This window comes from Rhinoderma darwinii, chromosome 4 (assembly GCF_050947455.1).
Source record: "Rhinoderma darwinii isolate aRhiDar2 chromosome 4, aRhiDar2.hap1, whole genome shotgun sequence".
Lineage (NCBI taxonomy): Eukaryota > Metazoa > Chordata > Amphibia > Anura > Rhinodermatidae > Rhinoderma > Rhinoderma darwinii.
The window spans coordinates 385,340,692-385,368,306 of NC_134690.1; the positions used below are offsets into that span (position 1 = coordinate 385,340,692).

At 44.8% G+C, this 27,615-nt stretch overlaps 1 protein-coding gene across 1 annotated transcript; it reads left to right on the forward strand.

Moving 5' to 3' along the window:
* Window positions 1-902: 902 nt before the first annotated feature.
* COX7A2L (cytochrome c oxidase subunit 7A2 like) lies at window positions 903-16,365 on the forward strand. The gene is made up of 3 exons (XM_075864583.1): window positions 903-1,039; window positions 13,536-13,664; window positions 15,734-16,365. Exons 1-3 carry the CDS (start codon window positions 968-970, stop codon window positions 15,872-15,874), a joined length of 342 nt encoding a protein of 113 aa, XP_075720698.1. The 5' UTR covers window positions 903-967; the 3' UTR covers window positions 15,875-16,365.
* The last annotated feature ends 11,250 nt before the right edge of the window (window positions 16,366-27,615 follow it).

Consider the following 27,615-nt stretch of genomic DNA (forward strand, 5'->3'; position numbering starts at 1 on the left):
TAATGCTGTGAATGACAGCACAGCGTGATCTCGCGACACCACGCTGTGCTGTGAGTCCCACAGAAACTTTATCGAAGTGTCGGGAATGTGAATAGACATCGCATCCTGGCTAGAGGCGATGTCTATTCACTCTCAAGACACTCCGGTAACGTTCCTGTGGGTGTATGTGACAGCACAGCGTGATCTCGCGAGATCACGCTGAGATGTGAATACAGATAAGACATGAATGGGGAGAAGTGTATGACGCTGATTGGTCACTGATTGGTCAGCATCATACACTTCCCTTTACAACGCCCACTTGGTCAAAAGTTAAAAAACGCCCAGTTGGGCATTAAGAAAGTCATTAGCATAAATCTAAAATTGTTCATAACTTGGTCAAAAATGATCGTTTTTCAAAATAAAAACCACTGCTGTTCTCTACATTACAGCGCCGATCACATTATGTAGGAGACAGGGCATTTATAATCTGGTGACAGAGACTCTTTAAAACTATTTTTTTAAAAATCACAAATGAAAAAGTCCTTATTTATAAATGCAGTAATATTTTATTATAAACATAATTTATCATTAGGATGTTATTATAATCTACACACAAGTTGTAAGTAACTTCCTATTACACAACACAGCTATGAGCAGATCACAAGCGGCCGTGAGAGGGTGACCCAGACACAGCGGCTTCACCCACAAGGTGACACCAGCGGGCTGCCCTTTTACTGCCTGTTACAGTACCGTATCTAAATAGTACAAATAATAGCGCAAAGTATACCAAGAATAGATGTAAATTAAAGATAGATCGTTTATAAGATTTTCGGGTATTGAAAATATGAGCTAAAATCAATCTAAATATGTAAATGAGAACAGGCAGCGTCAAGACAGCCTCTGACGTCATCAAAAGGCGCCCATTCTGCTAGCCTGGTCCTTCCCGGCGGAAAAGATCAGCGTCCGGACACAGACTGAGGTCGCGAACATGTATTATAAGTTCAACGGCTTCACACAGAAGCTGGTTGGGGCTGCTCCAGCGGAGGCGTACAATCCTCAGGTGAGGAGAAGGCGGAGATGCCGGGACGTGAGGGATTAGCAGCGGGGAGCTAGCACTGACCTTCACCGGGCACTGAAGGATGGGAGCCTCGGGGACTGTCAGTAACGTTGAGGGGAAATTACTAACGTATTAGAGGAAGACGCTCCTCACAAGATGTCGTTTCAGCGTCTTGTTTACATGTTTATAAATAAAGTTTATTGAATCGAGCATTCTGTGTGCTCCTGTGATATAAATCCCGAGCGCAGATCTATTGGATGTTTGTTTACCACCAGGATGGTTGCCTATAGCAACCAATCAGAAGCCAGCTCTAGTTTCTCAGGCCTTTTGGAAAGTGACCGCTCCAGTGTGGTTTCTATGGGCTCCAGATTTTACAAATCTATATCGTGATTCCCTGTTGGTAATAAGTGGTGTTGATTTGTTATGGCCCTAAAACGTGACCGCCTTTTGTTGGGTACTTACTACCAGATTTGCTGTTGTGAATTTGTACACACAGGTGTACCACAGCGGTGGTCTATGGGGGCGGTTGTAGCTTATCCAGGTGTACACATACATAGCCGTGGTCCCTGGTGCTACGTTACAAAAAACCCTAAGGACCAGTGATGTAACTGGGGGGGGCAGATGTATGGAGTGGGCTCAGGATCTGAGCTCCGTCCAGACGCTGCGGTCGTCCGCTGTGTATTACTGCTGACCCCTCGCTCCAGAACTTCAATCCTGAATGTTTTACCGCTTAAATCCCGCAGTCATTAGTGACCGCGGCATCTAAGCTGTTAGGAAGACTGGGTGCGTCTGTCTCTCCATCGCCTGCAATGTGACTGCGGGGTGCCAATGGTTGTCAGTGCAGGCTGGGAGCTTAAATGGGTTTTCCCATCAGAGACGTTTGACACATCCACACAGCCACCTCTGGGACCCGCACCCATCTCTAGAACGGGGCCCCCTAAACCGTGTTAAACTGCTCTGTTGTGGCTGAAGCGCGTGACTTCCCACTATGAATTCTGGAAACAGCGTAGCTCTCAGAGGAACTGTTTCCATATCTCCCGTAGTAGTGAATGGCGGTAATGGAAGCAGCGCAGCATGCGAGCTACACGGTTTCTGTAACTACCATTCAGTTCTATGGGACTTACGGAAACAGCGCAGCTCAGTCAGATGCAGGTCTGAGAGGTGGGACCCGCATCTATCTGACATTTATGACACATCCTGTGGACATGTCATAAATGTCTCTGATGGGAAAACCCCTTTAATGAATGCCCCCAGATCTGCCATCTTTCTCCTCCTATTAGGCTCTCGCCGGTAGAAATCACAGCACACCGCAATACATAAGTCCCCTAGCGGGATTAAAAAATGTGTTTAAAGTTTTTAGCAATGTTCTAAAAATAAAACACTTATTAAAAGTTAGAAAAAAAAACACACTTCTCAGGCCCTGTTCACGTGGTGTGTTTTTACTTTGTTTTTCCCCAAAGGCCATTGAATCTAATGCAAGGACCGCGGGAAAAATGGTCAGAAACGAGCGCTGCAGGTTTTTTTTGGAGGGGGAGACTAGCTAGAAAGAACATACTTTTTTTTTTCCTCCCGCAAGCAGCCAAAAGCCGCCCGAGGTAAAAAACACCTCAGTCTCCTATTGAAATTAATGGGGGTGATTTGGGCTGATTTTGTGTTTGTTTTTTTTAGGGTCAGTGAGAATCAACCCTAATTTTCCATTGAGTAATGTAAAAGAAGAGATGTTTTCTGCTGGTATTTTGTTGTATGGCAGTCGCATGTACCAGACTATAAATCATGATTGTGTAGCCCCAGCCCTCATGTCTGTTTGCTTTTGTATATTTTCTTACATTTTCATCGATGGCGAACTAGTACCCATAACAATTGCGTCCCCTGTGTTCCTCTTGGTTTTAGAAGGGGACGTAGCTCTAAATCCGCACTGTGGCCCCTTCATTCTCTGGATCGGTCAGAGTTTAAGGGGTTGGATTCCCTCTGATCATAATGTGATGGCAGGTCCCAGTCCTATAAGATGAAGGGGATAACCTTTTAAGTAAGGCCGCGGTAAAGCAGCCATAATACAGCACCATACGTAAGCAGAATATTTAGTGCCGGGAACTAAAACAGATCCTGTCAGGAAAAAGAAACTATTTCCTAAAAAAAGCTTTTGTAATAAGTTTTCCTGCTTTGTCCTGGTCGCATCTGATCCTGGCACTAAATATATTATATATCCCTCATCCATGAAGACGTCATGTCACATGTCCAATGGCCGCCAACACCACGACTCGGGGTTATGGAACAGCGAGGACCAAGGGGCGCTGCGGGACGACTGCTTTAATGGGTAAATAAAATGGGGTAAGAGCTCAGATAACACTTTATAAGATTTCCCGCACCGAGGATTATTGCTTCTCCAGTAAACTTTCCAATTTGCACCAATATGGTTTTCTGGAATCTGTCATACCTGGATTTGGAGCGATGCTTTAGTATCTGTCAGTCTGATCAACAGGTTTCCAATTCCCCATCGTCCAACAGTTAAATGTTAAAAGGAAAGGTTTTCCCTGGGATCCGACCTCACATCCAACTTAGATTATGGCCATGTGAATCCAGTCTAAGAAGGTGCTCTGCACATATTGCACGTTCATGTTGTACAGTTTATAATACAGCACGCAAACATTTCTATGGGCCTTACTGTGTATGTGCCAGTTGTCTTTGTTCTCATGGTTTTCATGTGAATCTGTAAGAGATTATATAGTAACGTTCTTCTCGAAGGCCGTGTGCACGATCTGTGATTACGAGCACGGACGGCAGCGGATAGTCACCCGCATTTGCAGGCTGTGCTCCCATTATAAAGTATAGGAGCACGGTTCACAAATTCAAAAATTGGACAGATCTTATTTTTTGCGGGTCATTTCTACGGCCCGGTCACACACCCGTAAATCTATACGGGAAGGTGTCCGTGGGCCAAAGAAATCAAGGGATCAGTATTTTTATCTGAAATTATAGATCCGGAATTGCAGATAAAGAGGAGTGATCGGGTACTGTACAGGCCGATCTCTGGCAGCACCAATCTCTGGTTTATCACTTATATAGCTCCAACGTATTATACAGCGCTGTACAAAGGTTTTAGCAACATAATTGATTCAATTTGTGCTTATTTTAGGCTGTGTTCACACAATGTGGTAGTATTCCACACGGCAAAAAAACAACTTGTTTTTACAGGTGAAACATGTTTTTGCAAAACATTGGTAAAGCGTGTGTGATCAAAAAGCGCATGACCTACTATCTCAACGTATGAACGTAGCCTCACTGTCCGAGAGACAAATGAAAGATAAAAAAAGGATACATTTTTTGTTTTGTCATGGACTAAAGCTCGCCATAGACATTAGATGTACGTCGGCCGAGGCTGCTGATTCAGTGGGACAGGCTGACTGTCTAATGTGCATGCCGTGTCCGGACTCTCCCCCGATGAGATATTGGGGGAGAGACAGGTCAGGCATATTGAGTTTTAACATACCCAATAGTTTTAGTTAGTAGACAAGGCTTCGTTCACGTCAGGGCTCCGTTCTGGCATTCCGTCGGCGCTTTCCATCAGAACGGAACCCTGACTGAAACAAACGGATTCCATAGGTTCATAGTTGCATCACCATTAATTTCATTGGTGACTGATCCGGTGCAAATGGTTTGTCTCAGTTGTGCAAGGGTTCCGTCGTTTTGACAGCATGAATAGCGCAGTCAACTACGACATTGCTTCCCTCAAAATCACGGAACCCTTGCACAACGGTGACAGCGCAGAGGCGTCTGGCCGCGGCTTTCTCTTCTCCTATGAAAATACATGCAAGCTCGTCTGAGGTAAGCGTGTATGGTGGAGTGGGGAGGCAGAGCTGTCGTCTGAGCAATCATTCATGTGATCGCTATCTAAAGTGTATGGGCAGCTAAAACAGCAGTGGTGAGTCTCTGGCATCCCCCCCCCCCCCTGTTCCTTTGTTTTACGCACCTTTATCAATGGACAGGTTGCATCCGTGAATAGTGGTAGTTAGTGTAGGCATTCGCCACCGCATGGGGGTGTCAATTTGACCATGTGCGGCTGCTGCTGCTGCTCCGTGTGTTTTAACCCTGACATTCCAGCTCCAATGTTGGACTATCAGAAGCCTTTCTAGCCGTCTGGGTCTCTGTGGCTAATAGGAATTTCCTGTAGTTTAGGCCTTATTTACACGAGCTTTGCGCACCTCGGCCATGAAAAACGACAGTTTTTCACGTCCGAGATGCATCTGTTTTTCGGCATTGCGGGACGCGATGTCTTGCATCCCCCATAGTTGAGGGTCTATGGAGTGATGCGTGAAAAGAACGGACATGTCCTATTTTCCCACGGACCCTTCACACAGTCCGTTGAAACAACGGCTGTGTGAACGGCCACATTGAATTACATAGGTCCGTGAGACGGCCGCCCCACGGACGTTTAACCCGCTCGTGTAAATAAGGCCTTAGAGTCACACTAAGTACATGCCGGAGTATAGGATTTTTTTTTGCCGTTTTCAGTCTGTAATTGCCGTCTGCGTTTTAAATAAGGGTCAGACTTATATTGCAGTGGATCTTTTTGGTATTAAAATACAATTCTAGAATGTAGTAAATATAAGATCAGATGAGGAGGAGGAAATCTTAAGGCCGGTAATACAAATCTGAAGCAGTGACCATCTCTACAGGAGAACAGAACCCCTCCTCTGTAGCCTTAACTGACACTCCTGTTCTAGTAGGTGAGGAGAACGGCTGCAGGATTTACGAGTAATTTCAAGGTCAGCGTGACTCTGGGAGGCTTTTTCATGCCATCAGACACCTACATGTGATAAGTGTACTGCAAATGACCCTGATTTTACCAACACTGGCTGGACAGAAATAGGCCACGTCTCCTGTTGTTCTGGCTACTTACAAGTACATCTGACAGGCTGGTGTGAGAGCGAGATGAGACAGACTGTGCGTTCACACTTTATTCCGCAGTCTTCTCTTCCATCTCTGCTGGAGGGACTCTAGTTGTACTGACCTTACTACTGGGGTTTGGGAGCCTTGATATCTTCTTTTAAAACAAATGTGTAAAGGATCTGCCAGGCACTACGTCTGGGTATACTCCCAGGATTAATCAGTCGACACCTGAGGCCAGACCTCTGAGACTGACACCGGCTCCCACCAATCAGGGTGGCAGGCTCAGGAGTGGGAGAGCCTATCGCGGCCTGGTCAGTCAGAGTTAGCTCCGTCCCCTCTCCATTTATACCTGCCGTTTTCTCTTCCTCTTTGCTTGTTATTCTTCTTGGATTCCTGGCCCCGCTCCAGCCTGCTTCTGCCGTGCTTCTGCCTTGCTTCAGTTCCGTTTATCCTGCGTCGCTCTGCCCCTGGCTTGCTTCTGCTCCGTGCTCCCGTTTGTATACTCCTACATCCTGATCCTGACTGGCTCATTCACCGCTCCGTTTCCTCGCGGCGTTCCGTGGGCTACTGTATTCCCTTGCGTGTTCCCTGTTTGTACTCCCTTGCACTTAGACAGCGTAGGGACCGCGGCCAAGTTGTACCCCGTCGCCTAGGGCGGGTCGTTGCAAGTAGGCAGGGACAGGGCGGTGGGTAGATTAGGGCTCACTTGTTCCCTTCACCTCCTTCCTGCCATTACATAATAACAAGCCCTTACCTAGTCTACCATTTCTTCTACGCTGACGCTATCATGGACCCTCTTGAGACCCTGACCCAGCAGATTCAGGGCCTCTCCCTACAGGTCCAGGCCCTGGCTCAGAGGGTCAACCAGTCTGACGCTGCCTTTGTAGTACCCCTCACCTCACCTCTAGAACCCGACCTCAAGTTACCTGACCGGTTCTCTGGGGACCGTTAGACTTTTCTCTCCTTCCGGGAGAGTTGCAGACTTTATTTCCGCCTAAGACCTCACTCCTCAGGTTCCGAGAGCCAGCGGGTGGGTATCATTATATCCCGACTCCAAGAGTGGGCCTTCTCCTTGGCTCCTGACGCCCCTGAACTTTCCTCCGTTGATCGGTTTTTCTCTGCCCTCGGTCTCATTTACGACGAGACTGACAGGACTGCCTTAGCCGGGAGTCAGCTGGTGACCTTACGTCAGGGTAGGAGACCTGTTGAGGAATACTGTTCTGATTTTAGAAAGTGGTGCGTATCTGCTCGGTGGAACGACCCGGCCCTAAAGTGCAAGTTTAGGTTAGGATTATCTGACGCCCTGAAGGATCTGCTGGTTAGCTACCCCTCTTCTGACTCCCTAGACCAGGTTATGGCCCTAGCAGTACGACTTGACCGACGTCTCAGGGAACGTCAGCTTGAACGTTTCAATGTTTTCCCCTCTGACTGCCCTGCGATTCCCCCCGAGGTCCCGTCTCCTCGCTCTTCCACGGAGGACTCGGAGGTACCTATGCAACTCGGGGCCTCCATGTCCCCTCGACAATGTAGAGAGTTTCGCAGGAAGAATGGTCTCTGCTTCTATTGTGGGGACGACAAGCATCTACTGAACACCTGTCCCAGGCGCAAGAATAAGCAGCCGGAAAACTTCCGCGCCTAAGTGATCACCGGGGAGGTCACTTGGGCGCACAGGTATTTCCCGTTAATACTAAACGCAATAAAATTTTGCTTCCCTTTTAGGTCTCGTTTGCTGGCCGGTCTGCCACTGGCAGTGCCTTCGTGGATTCTGGCTCGTCTGCTAATATCATGTCTGTGGAATTTGCTATGTCTCTAAAAATGCCTTTTATTGATTTACCTTATCCTATCCCGGTAGTGGGTATCGACTCCACTCCTCTTGCTAATGGTTATTTTACTCAGCATACTCCTGTTTTTGAACTCCGTGTTGGCTCCATGCATTTGGAGCAGTGCTCTGTACTGGTGATGCAGGGATTATCGTCCGATCTGGTATTAGGTCTTCCCTGGTTGCAGCTGCATAATCCCACGTTTGATTGGAATACTGGGGATCTCACCAAATGGGGTAGTGATTGCCTGATGTCATGTCTTTCGGTTAACTCTATTTCTCCCCGGGAGGAGGTAAACACGCTTCCTGAGTTTGTTCAGGACTTCGCTGATGTGTTTTCTAAGGAGGCCTCCGAGGTGTTGCCCCCTCATAGAGATTACGATTGCGCCATCGATTTGGTGCCTGGTGCCAAGCTTCCTAAGGGGAGGATATTTAATCTTTCATGTCCTGAACGTAAAGCTATGAGGGAGTATATCCAAGAATGCCTGGCCAAGGGTTTCATTCGCCCCTCGACTTCTCCTGTAGGTGCTGGCTTCTTCTTCGTGGGGAAGAAGGATGGTGGTCTTAGGCCGTGCATTGATTATCGGAACTTGAATAAGGTCACAGTAAGGAACCAGTATCCCCTTCCTTTGATTCCGGATCTTTTTAATCAGGTTCAGGGGGCCCAATGGTTCTCTAAGTTCGATCTACGGGGGGCATATAACTTTATCCGCATCAAAGAGGGGGATGAGTGGAAAACTGCGTTCAACACGCCCGAAGGTCATTTAGAATACCTAGTCATGCACTTTGGGTTGTGTAATGCCCCTGCCATCTTCCAGAATTTTATTAATGAAATTCTGAGGGATTACCTGGGTAATTTTCTTGTAGTGTACCTTGATGACATACTGGTGTTTTCCAAGGACTGGTCCTCCCACGTGGAGCATGTCAGGAAGGTCCTCCAGGTCCTTCGGGAAAATCGGTTTGCGAAGACCGAAAAATGTGTGTTTGGGGTACAGGAGATACCATTTTTAGGTCAAATTCCGCATGGACCCTGCCAAGGTTCAGGCTGTGGCGGAATGGGTCCAACCTGCCTCCCTGAAGGCGCTACAGTGTTTTTTGGGGTTCGCTAACTATTACAGGAGATTTAATGCCAACTTCTTGGTCGTCGCTAAGCCTCTTACGGACCTCACTCACAAGGGTGCTGATGTCCTCCATTGGCCCCCTGAGGCCGTCCAGGCTTTTGAGACCCTCAAGAAGTGCTTTATCTCGGCCCCCGTGCTGGTTCAGCCCAACCAAAGGGAGCCATTTATTGTGGAGGTTGACGCGTCCGAGGTGGGAGTGGGGGCCGTCTTGTCCCAGGGTACCAGCTCCCTCACCCGTTCTTACTTCTCTAGGAAGTTTTCGCCCACGGAGTGTAACTATGATATTGGCAACCGCGAACTTTTAGCCATTAAATGGGCTTTTGAAGAGTGTCGTCACTTCTTGGAGGGGGCCAGACACCAGGTAACGGTCCTTACTGACCACTAGAATCTGGTTTTCCTAGAATCTGTCCGGAGGCTTAATCCTAGACAAGCTCGTTGGGCACTATTCTTTACCAGATTTAATTTCTTGGTTACCTATAGGGCTGGGTCCAAGAATATTAAGGCTGATGCCCTGTCACGTAGTTTCATGGCCAATCCTCCTTCTGAGAAGGATCCTGCTTGTATTTTACCCCCTGGTATAATTGCTTCTGCCACTGATTCTGACTTAGCCTCTGACATCGCGGCTGATCAAGGTTCAGCTCCCGGGAACCTCCCTGGGGACAAACTGTTTGTCCCCCTGCAATACCGGCTAAGGGTACTCAGGGAAAACCATGACTCCGCTCTATCTGGTCATCCTGGCATCTTGGGTACCAAACTTCTCATTACCAGAAACTATTGGTGGCCTGGGCTGCCTAAAGACGTTAGGGCTTACGTCGCCGCTTGTGAGGTCTGTGCTAGGTCCAAGACCCCTAGGTCCCGACCTGCGGGCTTACTACGTTCCTTGCCCATTCCCCAGAGACCTTGGACCCATATCTCCATGGATTTTATCACCGATTTGCCTCCATCTCAGGGCAAGTCGGTGGTGTGGGTGGTAGTAGACCGCTTCAGCAAGATGTGCCACTTTGTGCCCCTTAAGAAACTACCTAACGCCAAGACGTTAGCTTCTTTGTTTAACACATTCTGCGTCTCCATGGGGCCCCAGTTAATATCGTTTCGGACAGAGGGGTACAATTTTGTTTCCTTATTTTGGAGAGCTTTTTGTAAAAAGTTGGAGATTGATCTATCCTTCTCCTCCGCCTTCCATCCCGAAACTAATGGCGAAACGGAAAGGACTAACCAATCCCTGGAACAATATTTAAGGTCTTTCATTTCTGACTGTCAATTTGATTGGGTCTCATTCCTTCCCCTCGCCGAATTTTCCCTGAATAACCGGGTCAGTAACTCGTCAGGGGTCTCCCCGTTTTTCTGTAATTTCGGGTTTAATCCTAGGTTCTCCTCAGTTTCCCCTGGTTGTTCCAATAATCCCGAGGTAGAGGACGTTCATCGGGAACTGGGCACAGTCTGGGCCCAGGTTTAGAAGAACCTAGAGGCGTCACAGAGCGTACAAAAGATTCAGGCTGATTGTAGACGTTCTGCTAACCCCCGGTCTGTCGTCGGGGATCTGGTGTGGTTGTCGTCGAGGAACTTGCGCCTTAAGGTCCCGTCCAGGAAGTTTGCTCCCCGATTTATTGGACCTTTATAAGGTCATTGAAGTCCTCAACCCTGTCCCCTTCCGTCTGGAGCTGCCCCCATCCTTTCGCATACACGACGTCTTTCATGCCTCCCTCCTGAAACGCTGCTCCCCGTCCTGGTCCCCCTCGAGGAAACCTCCTGTTCCCGTTCTCACCCCTGAGGGGGTGGAATTCGAGGTGGCCAAGATTGTGGACAGTAGGATGATCCAGGGCTCCCTCCAGTACCTGGTCCATTGGAGAGGATACGGGCCGGAGGAGAGGACTTAGGTACCTGCTCGAGATGTTCACGCTGGGGTATTGATCAGGAGGTTCCACCTTCTCTTCCCCACTAAACCGGGTCCTCTTAGTAAGGGTCCGGTGGCCCCTCATAAAAGGGGGAGTACTGTAAAGGATCTGCCAGGCACTACGTCTGGGTATACTCCCAGGATTAATCAGTCGACACCTGAGGCCAGACCTCTGAGACTGACACCGGCTCCCACCAATCAGGGTGGCAGGCTCAGGAGTGGGAGAGCCTATCGCGGCCTGGTCAGTCAGAGTTAGCTCCGTCCCCTGTCCATTTATACCTGCCGTTTTCTCTTCCTCTTTGCTTTTTATTCTTCTTGGATTCCTGGCCCCACTGCTGCCTTGCTCCAGCCTGCTTCTGCCGTGCTTCTGCCTTGCTTCAGTTCCGTTTATCCTGCGTCGCTCTGCCCCTGGCTTGCTTCTTCTCCGTGCTCCCGTTTGTATACTCCTACATCCTGATCCTGACTGGCTCATTCACCGCTCAGTTTCCTCGCGGCGTTCCGCGGGCTACTGTATTCCCTTGCGTGTTCCCTGTTTGTACTCCCTTGCACTTAGACAGCGTAGGGACCGCCGCCAAGTTGTACCCCGTCGCCTAGGGCGGGTCGTTGCAAGTAGGCAGGGACAGGGCGGTGGGTAGATTAGGGCTCACTTGTTCCCTTCACCTCCTTCCTGCCATTACAAATGCTTTTTTTCTACTTTTTAGTATATTTTTGTAGGGCTTAAATTTAGAGGTTTTCCAGTACTAAGGAATTGATGGCCTATCCTTGGGATAGGCCATCAATACCAGATCGGTGGGGGTCCAACTCCATGAACCCCCACCGATCGGCTGCTTTGAAGAGGCCGCTGCGCTCGAGGACTGGAAAACCCCTGTAATGCATGCAGGAGGCTTTACATTGGCACAATGAATCCCTGCAGCTCTATAACATAGAGGCTGTGTGCTGACTTATGGTACTCTGTGTGGCACCATATGCTGGAGTGTTGCTTCTAGGGGATAATATCTCCGATCAAGAATGCATTGATTACACGTGTCCTTTCTTACCTTTCCTCTTATCTCCACATATCCTGAGATGTGTGGCGTGAGATGACCAGGATTTTGTGATACTATGTCACGAGATGTCTCTGCTACGTGTCTGTTTGGCCACCCATTGGTTGTGATGTGCATTTCAGCTATTGAAAGGTTTTGTGTCGCGATATTGTATTGAATTTGTTTCATGATAAATTGGAGTCCTTAACCAAATTCAAGAATAGGTAAAGATGGACACCTCTATAAATCAAAGGCTTAGTGAGGTACGCTAAGGCTCTGAGAGTCTATCGGTGTCTTATGACTTTACACAACACGGAGGTTGCACTAATCCGTAATATGACTAATTCTCACGATGCAGTAAAAGAGGCTCTGTCACCAGATTATCAAATCAAAGTTTATTTTTTTATTTTTTTTTAAAACGATCATTTTTGCCCAAGTTATGAGCAATTTTATATTTATGCAAATGAGCTTTTTAATGGACAACTGGGTGTGTTTTCTCGTTTTACCAACTGGGCGTGTATTGTGTTTTTACCAACTCGGCGTTGTGAATAGAAGTGTATGACGCTGACAAATCAGTATCATACACTTCTCATCGTTCCCACCCAGCTTCTTTCACTGCAGAAATACAGTGTGATGTCACCCACAGGTCCTTCAACCTTGTCATCGGACAAAGAAGATACATCGGCTCCAGGCGTCCAAAAGGTTAATATGCTCGCGTCTAGGGAGTTTGCTATGCTTACCTGCACATACCCTGCACTGTAGCCTCTGACGCCTGGAGCTGATGTGTCTTCTCTCTTCCGACGCCAAGGTTGAAGGACCTGTGGGTGACGTCACGCTGTGTGTCAGCAGTGAAAGAAGCTGGCTGGGAATGATGACGTCACCCACAGGTCCTTCAACCTTGGCGTCGGAAGTGAGAAGACACATCAGCTCCAGGCGTCAGAGGCTACAGTGCAGTGTATGTGCAGGTAAGCATAGCAAACTCCCTAGAGATGAGCATATTAACCTTTTGGACGCCTGGAGCCGATGTATCTTCTTTGTCCGACGACAATGTTGAAGGACCTGTGGGTGACGTCACGCTGTATTTCTGCAGTGAAAGAAGCTGGGTGGGAACGATGAGAAGTGTATGATGCTAGTTTGTCAGCATCATACACTTCTATTCACAATGCCCAGTTGGTAAAAACACAATACACGCCCAGTTGGTAAAACGAGAAAACACGCCCAGTTGTCCATTTCAAAGCTCATTTGCATAAATATAAAATTGCTCATAACTTGGGCAAAAATGATAGTTTTAAAAAAAAAAAAAAAAAAAAAAACTTTGCTGTTATCTACATTGCAGCGCCGATCATCTTCAATAGGAAATAGGGATTTCAGAATCTGGTGACAGAGCCTCTTTAATGAAGGGTTTTTGTTGTATTTTTTTTTAGATTTGAGGATAAATTGCTTGTTTGGCAGACTTGCATGGTTACCGCCATCTTATGCGTGCTTGCAATCCTGGACATAAGTCGCTGTAGTTTACAATAAACCCTTTAAGCCACATTGCTCCCAGTAGCTGCGCATGTGTAGCCCCTTCTCTAGAATGAGGACTTCCCATGTAAGATCAGTAGAGTTTTCCAGCCATCGGACCCACATTGGTGGCTTTTTTGATTTGTCTGATTGACGTGATTTTAGAAGAAAACCTCTTTACTGTGTCAGTACTTTATAGAGTTGTTTTTGATTATTAGCTCTCCAATAACTTTTTCATTCGCTGTATTTACAGGGGCTAAGACCATTCACTTACCCGGAGGCTCCTGCGCCCATATTTACCACTCCAACAAAACTTCCAAGTGACGCATCGTCTGAATTCCTTGGTAAGAATAGAGTGCCAGAGCTGCAAAAATTGTTCCAGGTAAGAAATTAAAGTATTTAGATTAACAAATAGTCACCAATATTTACTGACACCAATTCCACAAATGGTCAGGAAATTACCGGTTATGATATTAGACATAAATGGATACAAATTTATTAATAAACTTTAGCTCTCTTGGGTCCTAGGCGTACGGTAAAGTTGTGCACTGAAGTTCTGCTACTTTCTAATATCCTTTGTGTTTTTAATTTCTCAACATTTCGGGATCTGTCAGATTGCTGTCAAAGATTAGAAAATTTCTGTTTTCTAAACGGAGGCTTAAAAATCTTGCCCTGATTTTGTCCAGCCGACACAGGTGTAAAGTTTGTTACGTTATATTGGTGTAATGAGCCATGCACCTGTGTGAGCAGGACGCCGTTTCATCCTCTGGATTTGACAAAAATGTTTTCATTTGCTGCCAGCAAGCAAAGATCTTGAGAAATGGTGATTTGAAACACAAGTATTTTAGAGAGCTGCTCAAAACCAGAAAATGCATGTAATCGATCGCCTCCATTTGAAAAAATTAGCTGGAATGAGGGTCTTGGGCTGCGTTCTGTCTGGGTTTTCAGGTTGAAAATCCACAGCATGTTACAGTAGCAGCAAATGCTGACAAATCTCATCCACATTCTGCAGTTTTATTTTCTGTGCAGAAATTAACCTACGGTGCTGATTGTTCAATCTGTAGGATGTCCATTTTAGTGCTGAGGAATGGTTGCGCATTTGTTGCAGGTTTTCCACATTGAGTTCAGTAGGGAATCGAAATTCTGCCACAAATATCAAATGTTGCAGGTTTGGTTTTTTTTGCTGCAAAATGGATGTCAACACAAAAATCGCAAGAAAATAAAAGCCCTGCTTCCACTTTAATCGTATTTAATTAGTCACATGGGACAAGAGGTCATCCCAGGAGCCCGACCGCACGGAGCGCCGCAGGGATGTTGTTCGCAGTGGTAAATTCGGCCAGAATTTGCAAATAAAAATAATGTAAACACAATTTGGTTCAGTCTTTCGGACAGTGTTCCCTGCGTATTCTGGTTTTGGTTTTTCTGCAGAATTTTCCACCGCGTGTCTGTCCCCTTGAATTGAATATATTCCGTGGCACCAAAAATAGCCGCATCTGCCACAAGGTTTCAGAATGTTGTGCAGCAACTCATAAATGTTGTTTTTAACATGAACTAGAGGGGAACGCGCACTGCAAGCCTAGCGCCTCGTACCCTTGTAGCAGTGCGATTGTGCCCGCATATAACTGCCTTGATTAAATGTTGCAACATTATGACTACGTAGCCCCTCAAACTATTGATACTGGATGGCAAAAATGGGCCAATGCGTTTGACAGGTGCAATATTTTTGCACAATATTTTTGTACAATGATTTCTGAAACTCGTTAATTTTTCTTGCATGTGATTGATACAATGGGGGGCATTTATCAAAACTAGTGCAGGTAAAAAGTCTAGCAGTTTCCCATAGCAGCCAATCACCTTCCAGCTCTCATTTGTCAGAGGCTTGTTGGAAAATAAAAGGTGGAAACGTGATTGACTTCTCCCTTCAGAGTGCCCTTCCCCCTGCTTGAGAGATTAGTATGATAAATCCGAAGAGGGCGATGGACCTACTATAAAGGGTTATTCCCACCAAAGAAATGTATGTCCTATCTGCAGGATATACCATAAATGTCTGATAAATGCATGTTTATCTCAAGAATGGGGGTGACGCTGCCCTATGCCCACCTGGTAAGGCGGCCACTGGTGCATCCAGGCGGCGAATAAATGGAGAGGTGGTTACGCATGTGCGCTGCGCCCACGATTCCTATGGGAGTTACGGGAACATCCAAACCCGCTTGCTCGTCTGCTTCTGTAACACTCACAGCTATGACCCCCTAACTCAAGATAGGTCAGGGTCCCAAAGCGGGGATTCGCATCTATCCAACATTTATGGCATATCCTGTGAAATGCCCCTTTAAGTTTACGTAAATGATACAAGATATAATTTTAAGAAATGTTGCGAGTACTACAAGTTGTTTTTTTTTTTTTTCTGTTTTTAATTGAGAGTCTTTTTATAATTTTCTTTTTGTCTATAAGAAACCAGATGGGATTCCTGTCCACTTAAAGCGAGGATTTCCTGACAAACTGCTCTACAGAACCACTATGGCATTGACAGTCGGAGGGACCATCTATTGCCTCATAGCAATCTACCTTGCTTCACAACCGAAAAAGAACTAACTAAAATGGTTACAGCGAATGTCTGAATTCTGTCCATAGATCACATTTTATTGCTTATTTTACTTATGTTTGGTAAAAATCAACAGATTTTCCTCCCTCTACAAAATATGACTGGTCCACTTCTTCATCCCAGCTTAATGCTATATCAACAGGTTATTGATGTGTCCAACACGGATTATCCAACGCCAACCAGGCGAATAACCTGACGGAGAAATATTTATGCAAATTACAAATGTCGTCATCTCCTCACAGCCGTAGATTTGATCCATTTTCCTACTTTGGAAGAATATGATCCAAGGATGAGACGCGTTGTCTCGGGCTGCTCCGTAAAATGGTTTTATCAAGTCTTTTTACAGAACGATTGTTAATTAACATACAAAATAATTGCGCGATGAGGGTGATGCCGCAGCTTTACAAGGGATTAAGTTATGTGTACGATAAAATAAGACTGGAGAGAGATGTCTAAATGTTTAAATAAAAAGTGACCGTGATTACTGGTGAGATCGTCTTGTTGCACTGATGGAAGATGAATAACTTAAAGCGAAACTCCAGGCAAATTTTCTGAATTGGTATAATGGATGTCGTGTAATATACCAGGGTCAATAATTCTCACTGGTCCGTCAAATGCAATTTCCCAAGGTGCTCTGTGCACTGTGGATCCTTAAAGGGAATGTGTCGCTAGAAGAAACTTTTTTTTTTTTTAGTTAAACAATTAGTGTGTAGGTGATTAAACATTGTTCTAATTTTTTGTAATTTTTTCACGAGTCAGGGAAATATTATAAATTAGATTTTAATTTATAATATTTCCCAGCGCTGGTCACTAGATGGAGCAATTCCCAAAATTGCAGCATTGCATGTGGTAAAGCAACCACATTGCTTTATGCTGCAAAATTTGAGAACACTCACTCGCTCTAGTGAGCTCTCAGAATCCCCCCCTCCTTTATCCTGGCTAGTGCCGGGAGAAACGAGGGGATTGAACGGTCAAGCCTCCTACACTGTGTGTCCCCATTTTTTGAGCTAACACACAGTGTAGAAGGTTAACATACAGTAGTAATCACACAGTAAAACACTTACATACACAGAAATAACTTACCTGCTCCAGTCGCCGCCGCTCCCTCCGGTCCGTCTGCTACCTCCGCTCCAAGTGCACAAGTCCGGAAGCCGCGACCGGAAGTAGTAATCTTACTGTCCGGCCGTGACTTCCGGTCCACAAGAAAATGGCGCCGGACGTCGCACAGTTCAATTTGGACTGTGTGGGAGCGGCGCATGCGCCGTTCCCACACAGACGGCGTACAGCATAGTGGATGGAACGGGCCCCGTTCGCATTCTCTATGGGGCTGTATGTGCCGTATTCCATGTCTGTATGTGTAGTAAAAGTAGTAAACACGCCCCGATGTACGCACATAATACACGCCCATCCCTGGGTAGCGTCCTTTCTCCATCATACTTCAGCTCTAAAGACAAAACGAAAACAACATGGTTAGAAACAAAAGGTTTTTTCAAGTGTGGCCAACACCCCTGCAAAGTTTGTACCTATGCACACCCTACAAAAAACTTTTGCAACTCCACTCAAACAGAAACATTTATCATACAAAATTACATTAATTGTAACACAGAATCTGTTATTTACATAATTGAGTGTACAGATTGCCAATTGAAATACGTGGGCTGCACAAATAGAAAACTTAAAACCAGAATATTGGAGCATCTCAGTTATGTCAGGAATCCGAATATTGTCAATATTTCAAATGCATCAAAACACTTCATACATAAACACAATAGAACAACCAAAAGTTTTTGTTGCTATGCTATTGAAAAAATCCATTTACCGAAAAGAGGAGGAGATATAATCAATAAAACCCACCTCAGAGAAGCTTTCTGGATATATAGATTAAGGACAAGATTTCCGGATGGCCTTAACTTAAAAAAGGAACTTATGTTTCAGTATTAAGGAACAAGTAAAGCCACCAGTGCACTATCATTTTAGAGCACATGACATCATTAACTGCATCATAATATTTTTATAATAAAAAAAAAAATACATTCGATATTCTTTCCAACCAGAAAGTCTCCATTTACCCGCAATTTTAACCATCACCTTCCGTAGTGCATGTACAACATATGCTTAATGGCATGTATTACTTCCCCACATCCCCGATTTTAGCCTTCACCTCATCTCTTTTCTTTTTTCCTCACTTATGCACTCATGATCCTATGATGTAAACCAGTGATAATTGAACTACAAAGATGCCAAATACCTCCAACTGGCTCTCCCTTACTGTACCTATATTATGATACATTCCGTTACATACGGCAAATCATAATATTTACACTTCCGGCCACACTATGACTAATGTATTATAGAAAACATCATTTAATCATCAGTTATGTTTGCTATTAATGAATTAATCTCCTACCCATCATGCCAGCTGAAATGGGATGACCTCTGCTCAATCAGACGGCTCCCAATGATTCGTCCGGCATCTTGCGTTCCATGTGACCACAAGATCTGGAACGCACACGTGACCATTAATCATGTTTATTTCTCAAAATCTTACTTATACTGTAATACTGCATAAATAAGATATTAATCTCTAATATTACCTATAAATAACAACAAGAAGTTAGTGTCATACATATAACAACATACATGAGCAGTACTTACCAGATATGCATACGGACGTCTCCCACTTCCGGATTGCGTTCCATGTGACGTATCAAACAGTGGAACGCAATCAGAACTCAGCTGTTTTTCACCGGACATAGTACAAAAAGGCTAGGGCGCCAGTTTCAAATTTTATTACAGCCAAGTCTAAGGACGTCGCTATCGTCCGAAACGCGTAGGCTTCACAGGATCACCCTTCTATTACCCACACACCAGGACCATATTTCAATGGACTTCTTATAAAATTCAATTAAACTTGGAAATTCCTTCCGTTTTACTCCTATCCAAGCGCTGGATCCAACTTCCTCTCTATTTTTACAGAAATAACTTACCTGCTCCAGTCGCCGCCGCTCCCTCCGGTCCGTCTGCTACCTCCGCTCCAAGTGCACAAGTCCGGAAGCCGCGACCGGAAGTAGTAATCTTACTGTCCGGCCGTGACTTCCGGTCCACAAGAAAATGGCGCCGGACGTCGCACAGTTCAATTTGGACTGTGTGGGAGCGGCGCATGCGCCGTTCCCACACAGACGGCGTACAGCATAGTGGATGGAACGGGCCCCGTTCGCATTCTCTATGGGGCTGTATGTGCCGTATTCCATGTCTGTATGTGTAGTAAAAGTAGTAAACACGCCCCGATGTACGCACATAATACACGCCCAGTTGTACTTTTGCAAGCCTCATTTGCATAAATACGAAAATGGTCATAACTTGGCCAAAAATGCTCGTTTTTAAAAAATAAAAACGTTACTGTAATCTACATTGCAGCGCCTATCTGCTGCAATAGCAGATAGGGGCTGCAAAATCTGGTGACAGAGCCTCTTTAAGTGTTTTCTTTCTGCCGTGCTTGTCGGGGAAGTAGCAAAGCCTTTATAGTAGCATGAGTATAGCTGAAGAAAGAAATAAGGGATTATAGTGTCAGCTGCCAGAAGAGGAGGAAGAAGGCTGATCCTGCACAGTCTCCACTAAGGGGGACACATGGAAGCAAAAAATAATTTAGCTTTTTTTTTTTATGCTAGAAACATTGCAAATTAACCATTAAAGGGAGTCTGTCACCAGATGTCCGTATTGAACTACAAACAGGCTATTATAGAGAAGGATAACTATATTCTGACGTATATGATGTTTTTCCACAGAGCGCCTCCTTTGAAGAGAAAAAGCTTTTGTTACATTTATGCAAATTAGCATTTTGGAGCAATGAGGGTGTCACGGTTGCTCCAAAATGCTCTCTCGTCATTCCCCAGTTCAACACCCCCCCCCCCCCCGCTTCCTTTTGATTCTCAGAGGCCAGGCAGCGTAGTAGGCGAGTTCACGTCAGGCCCCGTAGTGAACGAACGCACGTCCCCACATCCTAATCCGCGCATGCCGCTTAGAATGATGAGCATAAGGATTATACTGCGCATGCGCCGATTAGGATGTAGTGACTCGCGTGCCTTCACTTCACTACACTACTGGCTAGTAGTGTAGTGTGGATATAGCCGATGTGCCAGAAGGACCCACTGCGGGCACAATTGCTGTTTTGGATACTTCAGACCTGATTTCTGTCTTTGGTTACTTATACAAGGGATATTAACAGGATGTATTGAGCCCAACTTTTCAGAGAACAAACTTCTATAGGCTTCACTCAGACAGCTGTATTGTACAGTGTTTAAGGCCTCATTCACACTTGTGTATTTCATCAGTATTTTGCAGCTGTTTCTTTTTTTTTACATTTTATTTCTTTTTTTAAAGGGAACCCGTCACATGCTCTTAGCCCATCAAACTGCCCGCATGGAGCTTTTAAACACAATTCCAACCATGCCAGTGTTAAGAAAGTCGGGTGGCCCTGTTTACAGAATATTACATTTAATAACGCTGCACTCAGAATCACGGAGTCAGCGCTGTAAACACCCCAACATGCCCCATCCCCATGCATGTCAGAGCTTTCAGAGCAGCCAGCACTGACGTCAATAGGGAAGGGGGTTGTCGTTTACTGAGGAATAGGCAGGAATACAACAATGACTCCATGATTATATAATGCTGCTGCATCACCCCTATGACTCCAGGGATTTGCAAACCGCGTGGCGTTCTTAACATTCTGCAAAAAGCACCACCTGACGATTTTAACACCGCCATGGTGGGAATGGTGCACTCATTTTAGTTCAGAAGTCCTTGGAAGGTACTGAGTTTCCTTGTGAAGATCCAGCTGGTACGGAGTGTTAAATGGAAGGTGTCATGATTTTTTTTTTAATTATTATTATATTGCTTTTAATATGATCTTAACATTCAATTTTATTTATTTGTGTTCTCATGTTCTACTTTTTACTGTGTTTTTACTTTTACCTCTCTATGGGGCTGCCATTTTTTTTTCATCTCTGTATGTGTCAAATAACGACACATACAGAGATGCTATACGGCACATACAACACCATAGAGAATGCGAACTGGAGCCATTCCATTCTCTGAAGCGTACGCCGTCTGTGCACACAGGTCAAACCAAAGCTCGTTCAAAGAGCAAAATCCGGTGCAATTTTCATGTGGACCGGAAGCCGCTGCCGGACAGTAAGGTGACGACTTCCGGCCGCATGTTCAAGGAAGCGAAGGCACAAGGAATATGAGGGGAGGCGGTGGCGGCAGGAGCAGGTAATTTATGTTCGTGTATGTGATGTGTGTATTATGTTCGTGTATGTTTGTGTTATACTGTCTGCTGAGCACTGTATCTAATCCTCCTACACTGCAGTCGCTCAGAAAATGGCGGCACACAGTGTAGGAGGTTTGAAGATTCAACCCCTTCCTCCTGGCAGAATAAGGGAGTGGGGATTGTGTGAGGACACTAGAGGAGAGTGTGTCCACCCCAGTCCACCCCAAATTTGCAGCATAAATCAATGAGGTTGCTTTACCACAGTGACCATGCTGCAATTTTGGGAACTGCTCCCTCTAGCGACCAGCACATGAAAATGTTATAAATTAGAATCTAATTTATAATATTTCCTGACTTTGTGCAAAAATTTTAAAAATTAAAACAATGTGTAATCACTCATACTAATTGTTTAACTGAAAAAAAATAAAAAAATTCTAGCGACACATTCCCTTTAAGGGCAATGCTCCCTGGGATAAAGTATTCAAATTATCTCTCCTCCAGAATAACACTGTCTCTAGTGCCAAATATAGGTCACTACCCTATAAGTCAATGTCTGACCCTTCGTAGAGCAACATGCTTTGGGTTAATAGCCGAACTAGAGACACCCAGTCATGAAAAGATCTTTCCTGCCTGTTGCCATTTTATTTTACTGGTGTTATATATATATATATATATATATATATATATATATATATATATATATATATATATTATATGATCTGTCAGACTCTTATTTGTCATCCTGCCTTGTAATATTAATTAATAGTAAAATGAAATAGACCGTTTATGGGACTGTAAGCTTACTGCATATACGCCAGTGTTAGTATACTACAGATATGATGGCAGGTGTAGCATTGCTGTATTTGCTGCATCTTGTAGACTTTTTCATGTCTTTAAGGCTTTATTCAGACGAACGGGAAAAACGTCCGTGCAACGCGCGTGATTTGCACGCGCGTTGCACGGACCTATATTAGTCTATGGGGCCGTGCAGACATGTTCGTGATTTTTACTCAGCGTGAGTCCGCTGAAAAAAAGTCACGACATGTCCGTTCTTTGGGCGTTTTGCGTGAATCACGCACCCATTGAAGTCAATGGGTGCGTGAAAACCACGTATGTCACAAGGAAGCACTTCCGTGTGTACTGCGTGATTCGCGCATTAGCTGTCAAAAGGATGAATGAAAACAGAAAAGCACCACGTGCTTTTCTGTTTACAAACATCCAAATGGAGTGTCATAATGATGGCGGCTGCGCGAAAAGCACGCAGCCGCGCATCATACACTGCTGACACACGGAGCTGGTAAGTGGTTTTTGCGCAAAAACGCCACGCTCGTGTGAATCCAGCCTAAGACTTTTATTCATTTCAGAAGGTGGAATAATATGATTTTCATTCTCGACTAAGCATGATACTAAAATTCTTGATGAAAGGCGTAAGAGTGGCAAGTGAAGAGGCTCCTGGAAAAGAAGATAAGCAAAATGAATAAGCATTGGTTAATCTAAAAGGAGCGTGTAGACAGACCCTCTGGGACCCGCTCTGTGTTGTAGCTGAAAAGTGGGATTCCTGACCATGAATTACGGAAACTGCGTAGCTTGCTGAGTCACGTTGTTTCCGTAACTCCCATAGTAGTGAATGGCAGTTACGGAAACCGCATAGCATGCAAGCAACACTGTTTCCATAACTCCTATTCAGTTCTATGGGACTTAGGGAAACAGCGTAGCTCAGCGAGCTACGCTGTTTTCTTCTTCATGGTTGGAAATCAGCCGGAGCACAGAGTGGCAGAACGGGGTTTAGGGGGCCCCATTCTAGAGATAGGTGCGGGTCCTAGAGGTGGGACCCGCATCTATCTGATATTTATGACAAATCCTGTGGATATGTCATAAAATGTCTCTGATAGGAAAACCCCTTTAATGAAATTCTTCTACTTATATCTCAGTAAAGAGATGTTGTTGTGAAGAGAAATGTTCCCAAAATATCCTCTGAGATTACATGCCATCTTTATCAGCAGCTTGTTCCTGAGCCTGGCCATTCTCTCTCAGCACCTCCCTAATCCATTCAAAATAGTCACTCTCTGGACTTCACATCATTGTTCTAACATTGAGGTTTATGGGAGACTTGTTTGTGTCTTGGTTATCAGATGTCTTAAATTAGCTTTGGGGGTCATGAACACAGCCGCCAAGGGTTGAACACATACTGGTTTACAGGTCAGTATGGACTCGTAGAGCGCTCTGTGTCATCATGTGGTCACGCTAGAAGTAATGCTTCTAGGGGAGAAGGATATGCAGTGAGATCCACGAGAAAGAAACTCTGTAGGTTCCATATGGGTTTATAGAAATCTACGGTCACCGTATTCAGGTTCTGGGTGACATGGATCCCTAATATGCACATGTGCATGAAGCCTCTTTGACTGGGGGTTAAGCATTTTTAACAAATCTTGGGCTTCAGGTACATGACTAAATTGCTTAAAGAGGACCTGTGACTAGCTTCTATAAGTTGAACTGGTTAACTGGCCTGAATAGCTCTGTCTCCCTGATTCCAGCGCTGTTTTTTTTCTTTGTTTTTTTTCTGGACTCTCCAATTCCAGAGACATGGCCCACTGTTGTGTTGGCTTTCTATAGGCTAATTTGCTGTAGTTAGCCAACGGGGTGGAGCTAGCTTCCCTGTCTCTGATGATGACCAATCAGCATGAGGCTGCTTGATGGGAGTTCACATCCTGTTGGCTAGTTACAGCAAATTAGCATATAGTGAGCCAGCACAACAGTGGGCCATATCTCTGGAACAGGAGGGTTCAGGAAAAAAAGAAAAACAGCGCTGGAATCAGGGAGACAGCGCTATTCAGGTCAGTAAAGCAGTTCAACTTATAGGACCTAGTGACAGATCCGCTTTAATGAATGTGTTTATATGTATCCCAAAATGGTACACTTAAAAAGTCTAACTTCTGCAAAAACAAGTCCTCATAAAGCTATAGCGACGGAAAAATATAAATGTTATTGCCCTCGGAGTGCGGTGAGGCAAAAACTTTTCCTTTTATGAAAAATGCTTATAAAAACGAATATATATGTGGTTTCAGCGTAAACAAAGTGACCCATAAACTAAAATTAAGATGTTATTTATGCCATACGATTAGCGGCTTAACAAAAATGTCGGAATTGTTGTTATTTTTCTGCCCCCCACCCCCAATTTTTTTTGTAAAAGTTAGACAAGTTAAATGTTCCCCAAAATGTACGGTTTTCGGAATGTGGTTCTGAAAAAGCGAAAAAAAAATTGCGTCCTGAGGGCCAAAATAGACTGCATCGATGTGGAAGAAGCCCCCTCTTCCCTGCATAAACATAACCACTTTTGGATTGCTTGATTTACTACAGAATATTCCGGTTTGCTGTTCTTTATGATAAGTTATTACAGGGTGCAATAAATATCAACAGGACTGGACTGTTACTGGTTGTCATGGTGCAGAAACAGTTCTCATAAAACAGCAGTAGACCACTATAGCGGCCAGATTCTAGATATGAAACACGGGAATCACGTGTTAGGTGGTTGGATGATGGATTGCCTTACGTAGAGAAAATGAACAATAAATATGTGGAGGAAACTTTCTAAATAATCTCTCCTTGAGATGCTTTACAACCCAGGAAAACAATCCGTGTCTGTTCAGCCTCTTCAGAAGCCGTTTATGACTCCAACCAATACTGGATCCTGGTTTATAATCCAATAATCATATAAAACATGTATAAAGGAACATTTATCAAATCATTGAAAATATGACAAAGTGCACGATGTAATAAAAAAGACCAAACCAAAAAACAATAGGATAAATTGTAGGTAAACAATCGCTTACCATAACATAAAATTATTTTTTTTTTAAAAATAGGTAGCACTCCAAGGAAAATATCAAAAAAGATTTTTAGTCACCCATCAGTGCAATAGGATGCAACGTTTCAGCTGCCCAATGCAGCCTTTGTCAAAGAGCTTACCATAAGATGTCCCTATCAAACCTCTATAATCAAATACTGTCACCAGACCGAAGCACTTAAAGAGGCTCTGTCACCACATTATAAATGCTCGATCTCCTACATAATCTGATCGGCGCTGTAATGTACAGGGTGGGCCATTTATATGGATACACCTAAATAAAATGGGAATGGTTGGTGATATTAACTTCCTGTTTGTGGCACATTAGTATATGGGAGGGGGGAAACTTTTCAAGCTGGGTGTTGACCATGGCGGCCATTTTGAAGTCGGCCATTTTGTATCCAACTTTAGTTTTTTCAATGGGAAGAGGGTCATTTGACACATCAAACTTATCGAGAATTTCACAAGAAAAACAATAATGTGCTTGGTTTTAACGTTACTTTATTCTTTCATGAGTTATTTACAAGTTTCTGACCACTTATAAAATGTGTTCAAAGTGCTGCCCATTGTGTTGGATTGTCAATGCAACCCTCTTCTCCCACTCTTCACACACTGATAGCAACACCGCAGAAGAAATGCTAGCACAGGCTTCCAGTATCCGTAGTTTCAGTTGCTGCACATCTCGTATCTTCACAGCATAGATAATTGCCTTCAGATGACCCCAAAGATAAAAGTCTAAGGGTGTCAGATCGGGAGACCTAGGGGGGCATTCAACAATTGCTACATGATGATGTGTTTCCCTCTTTATGCACTGAAGCTGGCACGTTCCCTGAGTTTTTCCAGCAAGATGGTGCACCACCACATTATGGGTGTCAGGTCCGAGCATTCCTAGATGAACAGTTTACTGGAAAGTGGATTGGTCGTCGTGGGCCAGTTGAATGGCCCCCTAGGTCTCCCGATCTGACCCCCTTAGACTTTTTATCTTTGGGGTCATCTGAAGGCAATTGTCTATGCTGTGAAGATACGAGATGTGCAGCAACTGAAACTACGGATACTGGAAGCCTGTGCTAGCATTTCTTCTGTGGTGTTGCTATCAGTGTGTGAAGAGTGGGAGAAGAGGGTTGCATTGACAATCCAACACAATGGGCAGCACTTTGAACACATTTTATAAGTGGTCAGAAACTTGTAAATAACTCATGAAAGAATAAAGTAACGTTAAAACCAAGCACACCATTGTTTTTCTTGTGAAATTCTCGATAAGTTTGATGTGTCACATGACCCTCTTCCCATTGAAAAAACTAAAGTTGGATACAAAATGGCCGACTTCAAAATGGCCGCCATGGTCAACACCCAACTTGAAAAGTTTCCCCCCTCCCATATACTAATGTGCCACAAACAGGAAGTTAATATCACCAACCATTCCCATTTTATTTAACCCCTTCCCGACATTTGACGTACATGTACGTCATGGAAAGTACTGACTTCCCGCAAAATGCCGTACATTTACGTCAAATGTTTGGCACCGGCTCAGAAGCTGAGTCGGTGCCATCATCGTCGGCTCTCAGCTGTATCTTACAGCTGACATCCGACTGTAACGGCGGGGACCGAAATTAGCTTCGATCCCCGCCATTAACCCCTTAAGTGCAGCGCTCAAACGCGATCGCTGCACTTAAGGTGTTTGCAGCTCATCGGAGCCCCAGCAATGAAATTGCCGGGGTTCCGGTGGCTGCAATGGCAACCGGAGGCCTAATACTGGCCTCCCGGTCTGCCTAGCACCGAAGCCGGTCAAGATCCGCCCGGCGGCGGAGCCTGATCGGCTTCCGTAGCTGCCGGCAAGATGGCGCCGGGTCAGGAGCTGATCCGGCGTCATCAGCGGTGGAAGTCAGCTGTACTGTACAGCTGACATCCACCTGTAACGGCAGGAACCGGAGCTAGCTCCGATCCCTGCCATTAACCCCTTCGATGCAGCAATCGAAAGCGATTGCTGCATCGTAGCGGTTACTAGCAGATCGCCAGCCCTGACAGGCAATCGGGACTGGCGACTGCTGTTATGGCAACAGGAGACACAATGGTCTCCTGCTCTGCCATTACGGAAGCCGATTTAGGCCCCGCCGGGAGGCGAAGCCTAATCGGCTTGCTGTCAGTGAATGACTGACAGATCTAATACATTGCACTACATAGGTAGTGCAATGTATTAGAAAAAAAAATATCTGACCATTGGACCTTCAAGTCCCCTAGTGGGACTTGAAGAAAAGTGTAAAAAAAAAGTATAAAAAAGTGTAAAAAAAAGTGCAAAAAATAAAAGTTTGAAAACAATAAAAGTTTCAAGTAATCAAATAAAACACAATCCCCCTTTTACTCTTATCAAGTCCTTTATTATTGAAAAATAATAATAAACCTTATGTATTTGGTATCGCCACGACCGTAACGACCTGAGGTATCAAAATATTATATTATTTATTGCACGCGGTGAACAGCGTAAAAAAAAAACGTAAAAAACTTTACCAGAGTTTCTGCTTTTTGGTCACTTTGCCCTACAAATATTAGAATAAAAAGTGATCAAAAAGTCGCACGTATCCAAAAATGGTACCTATAAAAACTATAGCTCGTCCCGCAAA

Excerpts from the sequence above, each read along its gene's own strand:
- COX7A2L (XM_075864583.1), top strand. The coding sequence starts at position 968 with ATGTATTATAAGTTCAACGGCTTCACACAGAAGCTGGTTGGGGCTGCT. Across the intron at positions 1,040-13,535 it reads CGGAGGCGTACAATCCTCAG|GGGCTAAGACCATTCACTTA; the intron begins GTGAGGAGAAGG and ends CTGTATTTACAG. Across the intron at positions 13,665-15,733 it reads AGCTGCAAAAATTGTTCCAG|AAACCAGATGGGATTCCTGT; the intron begins GTAAGAAATTAA and ends TTTGTCTATAAG.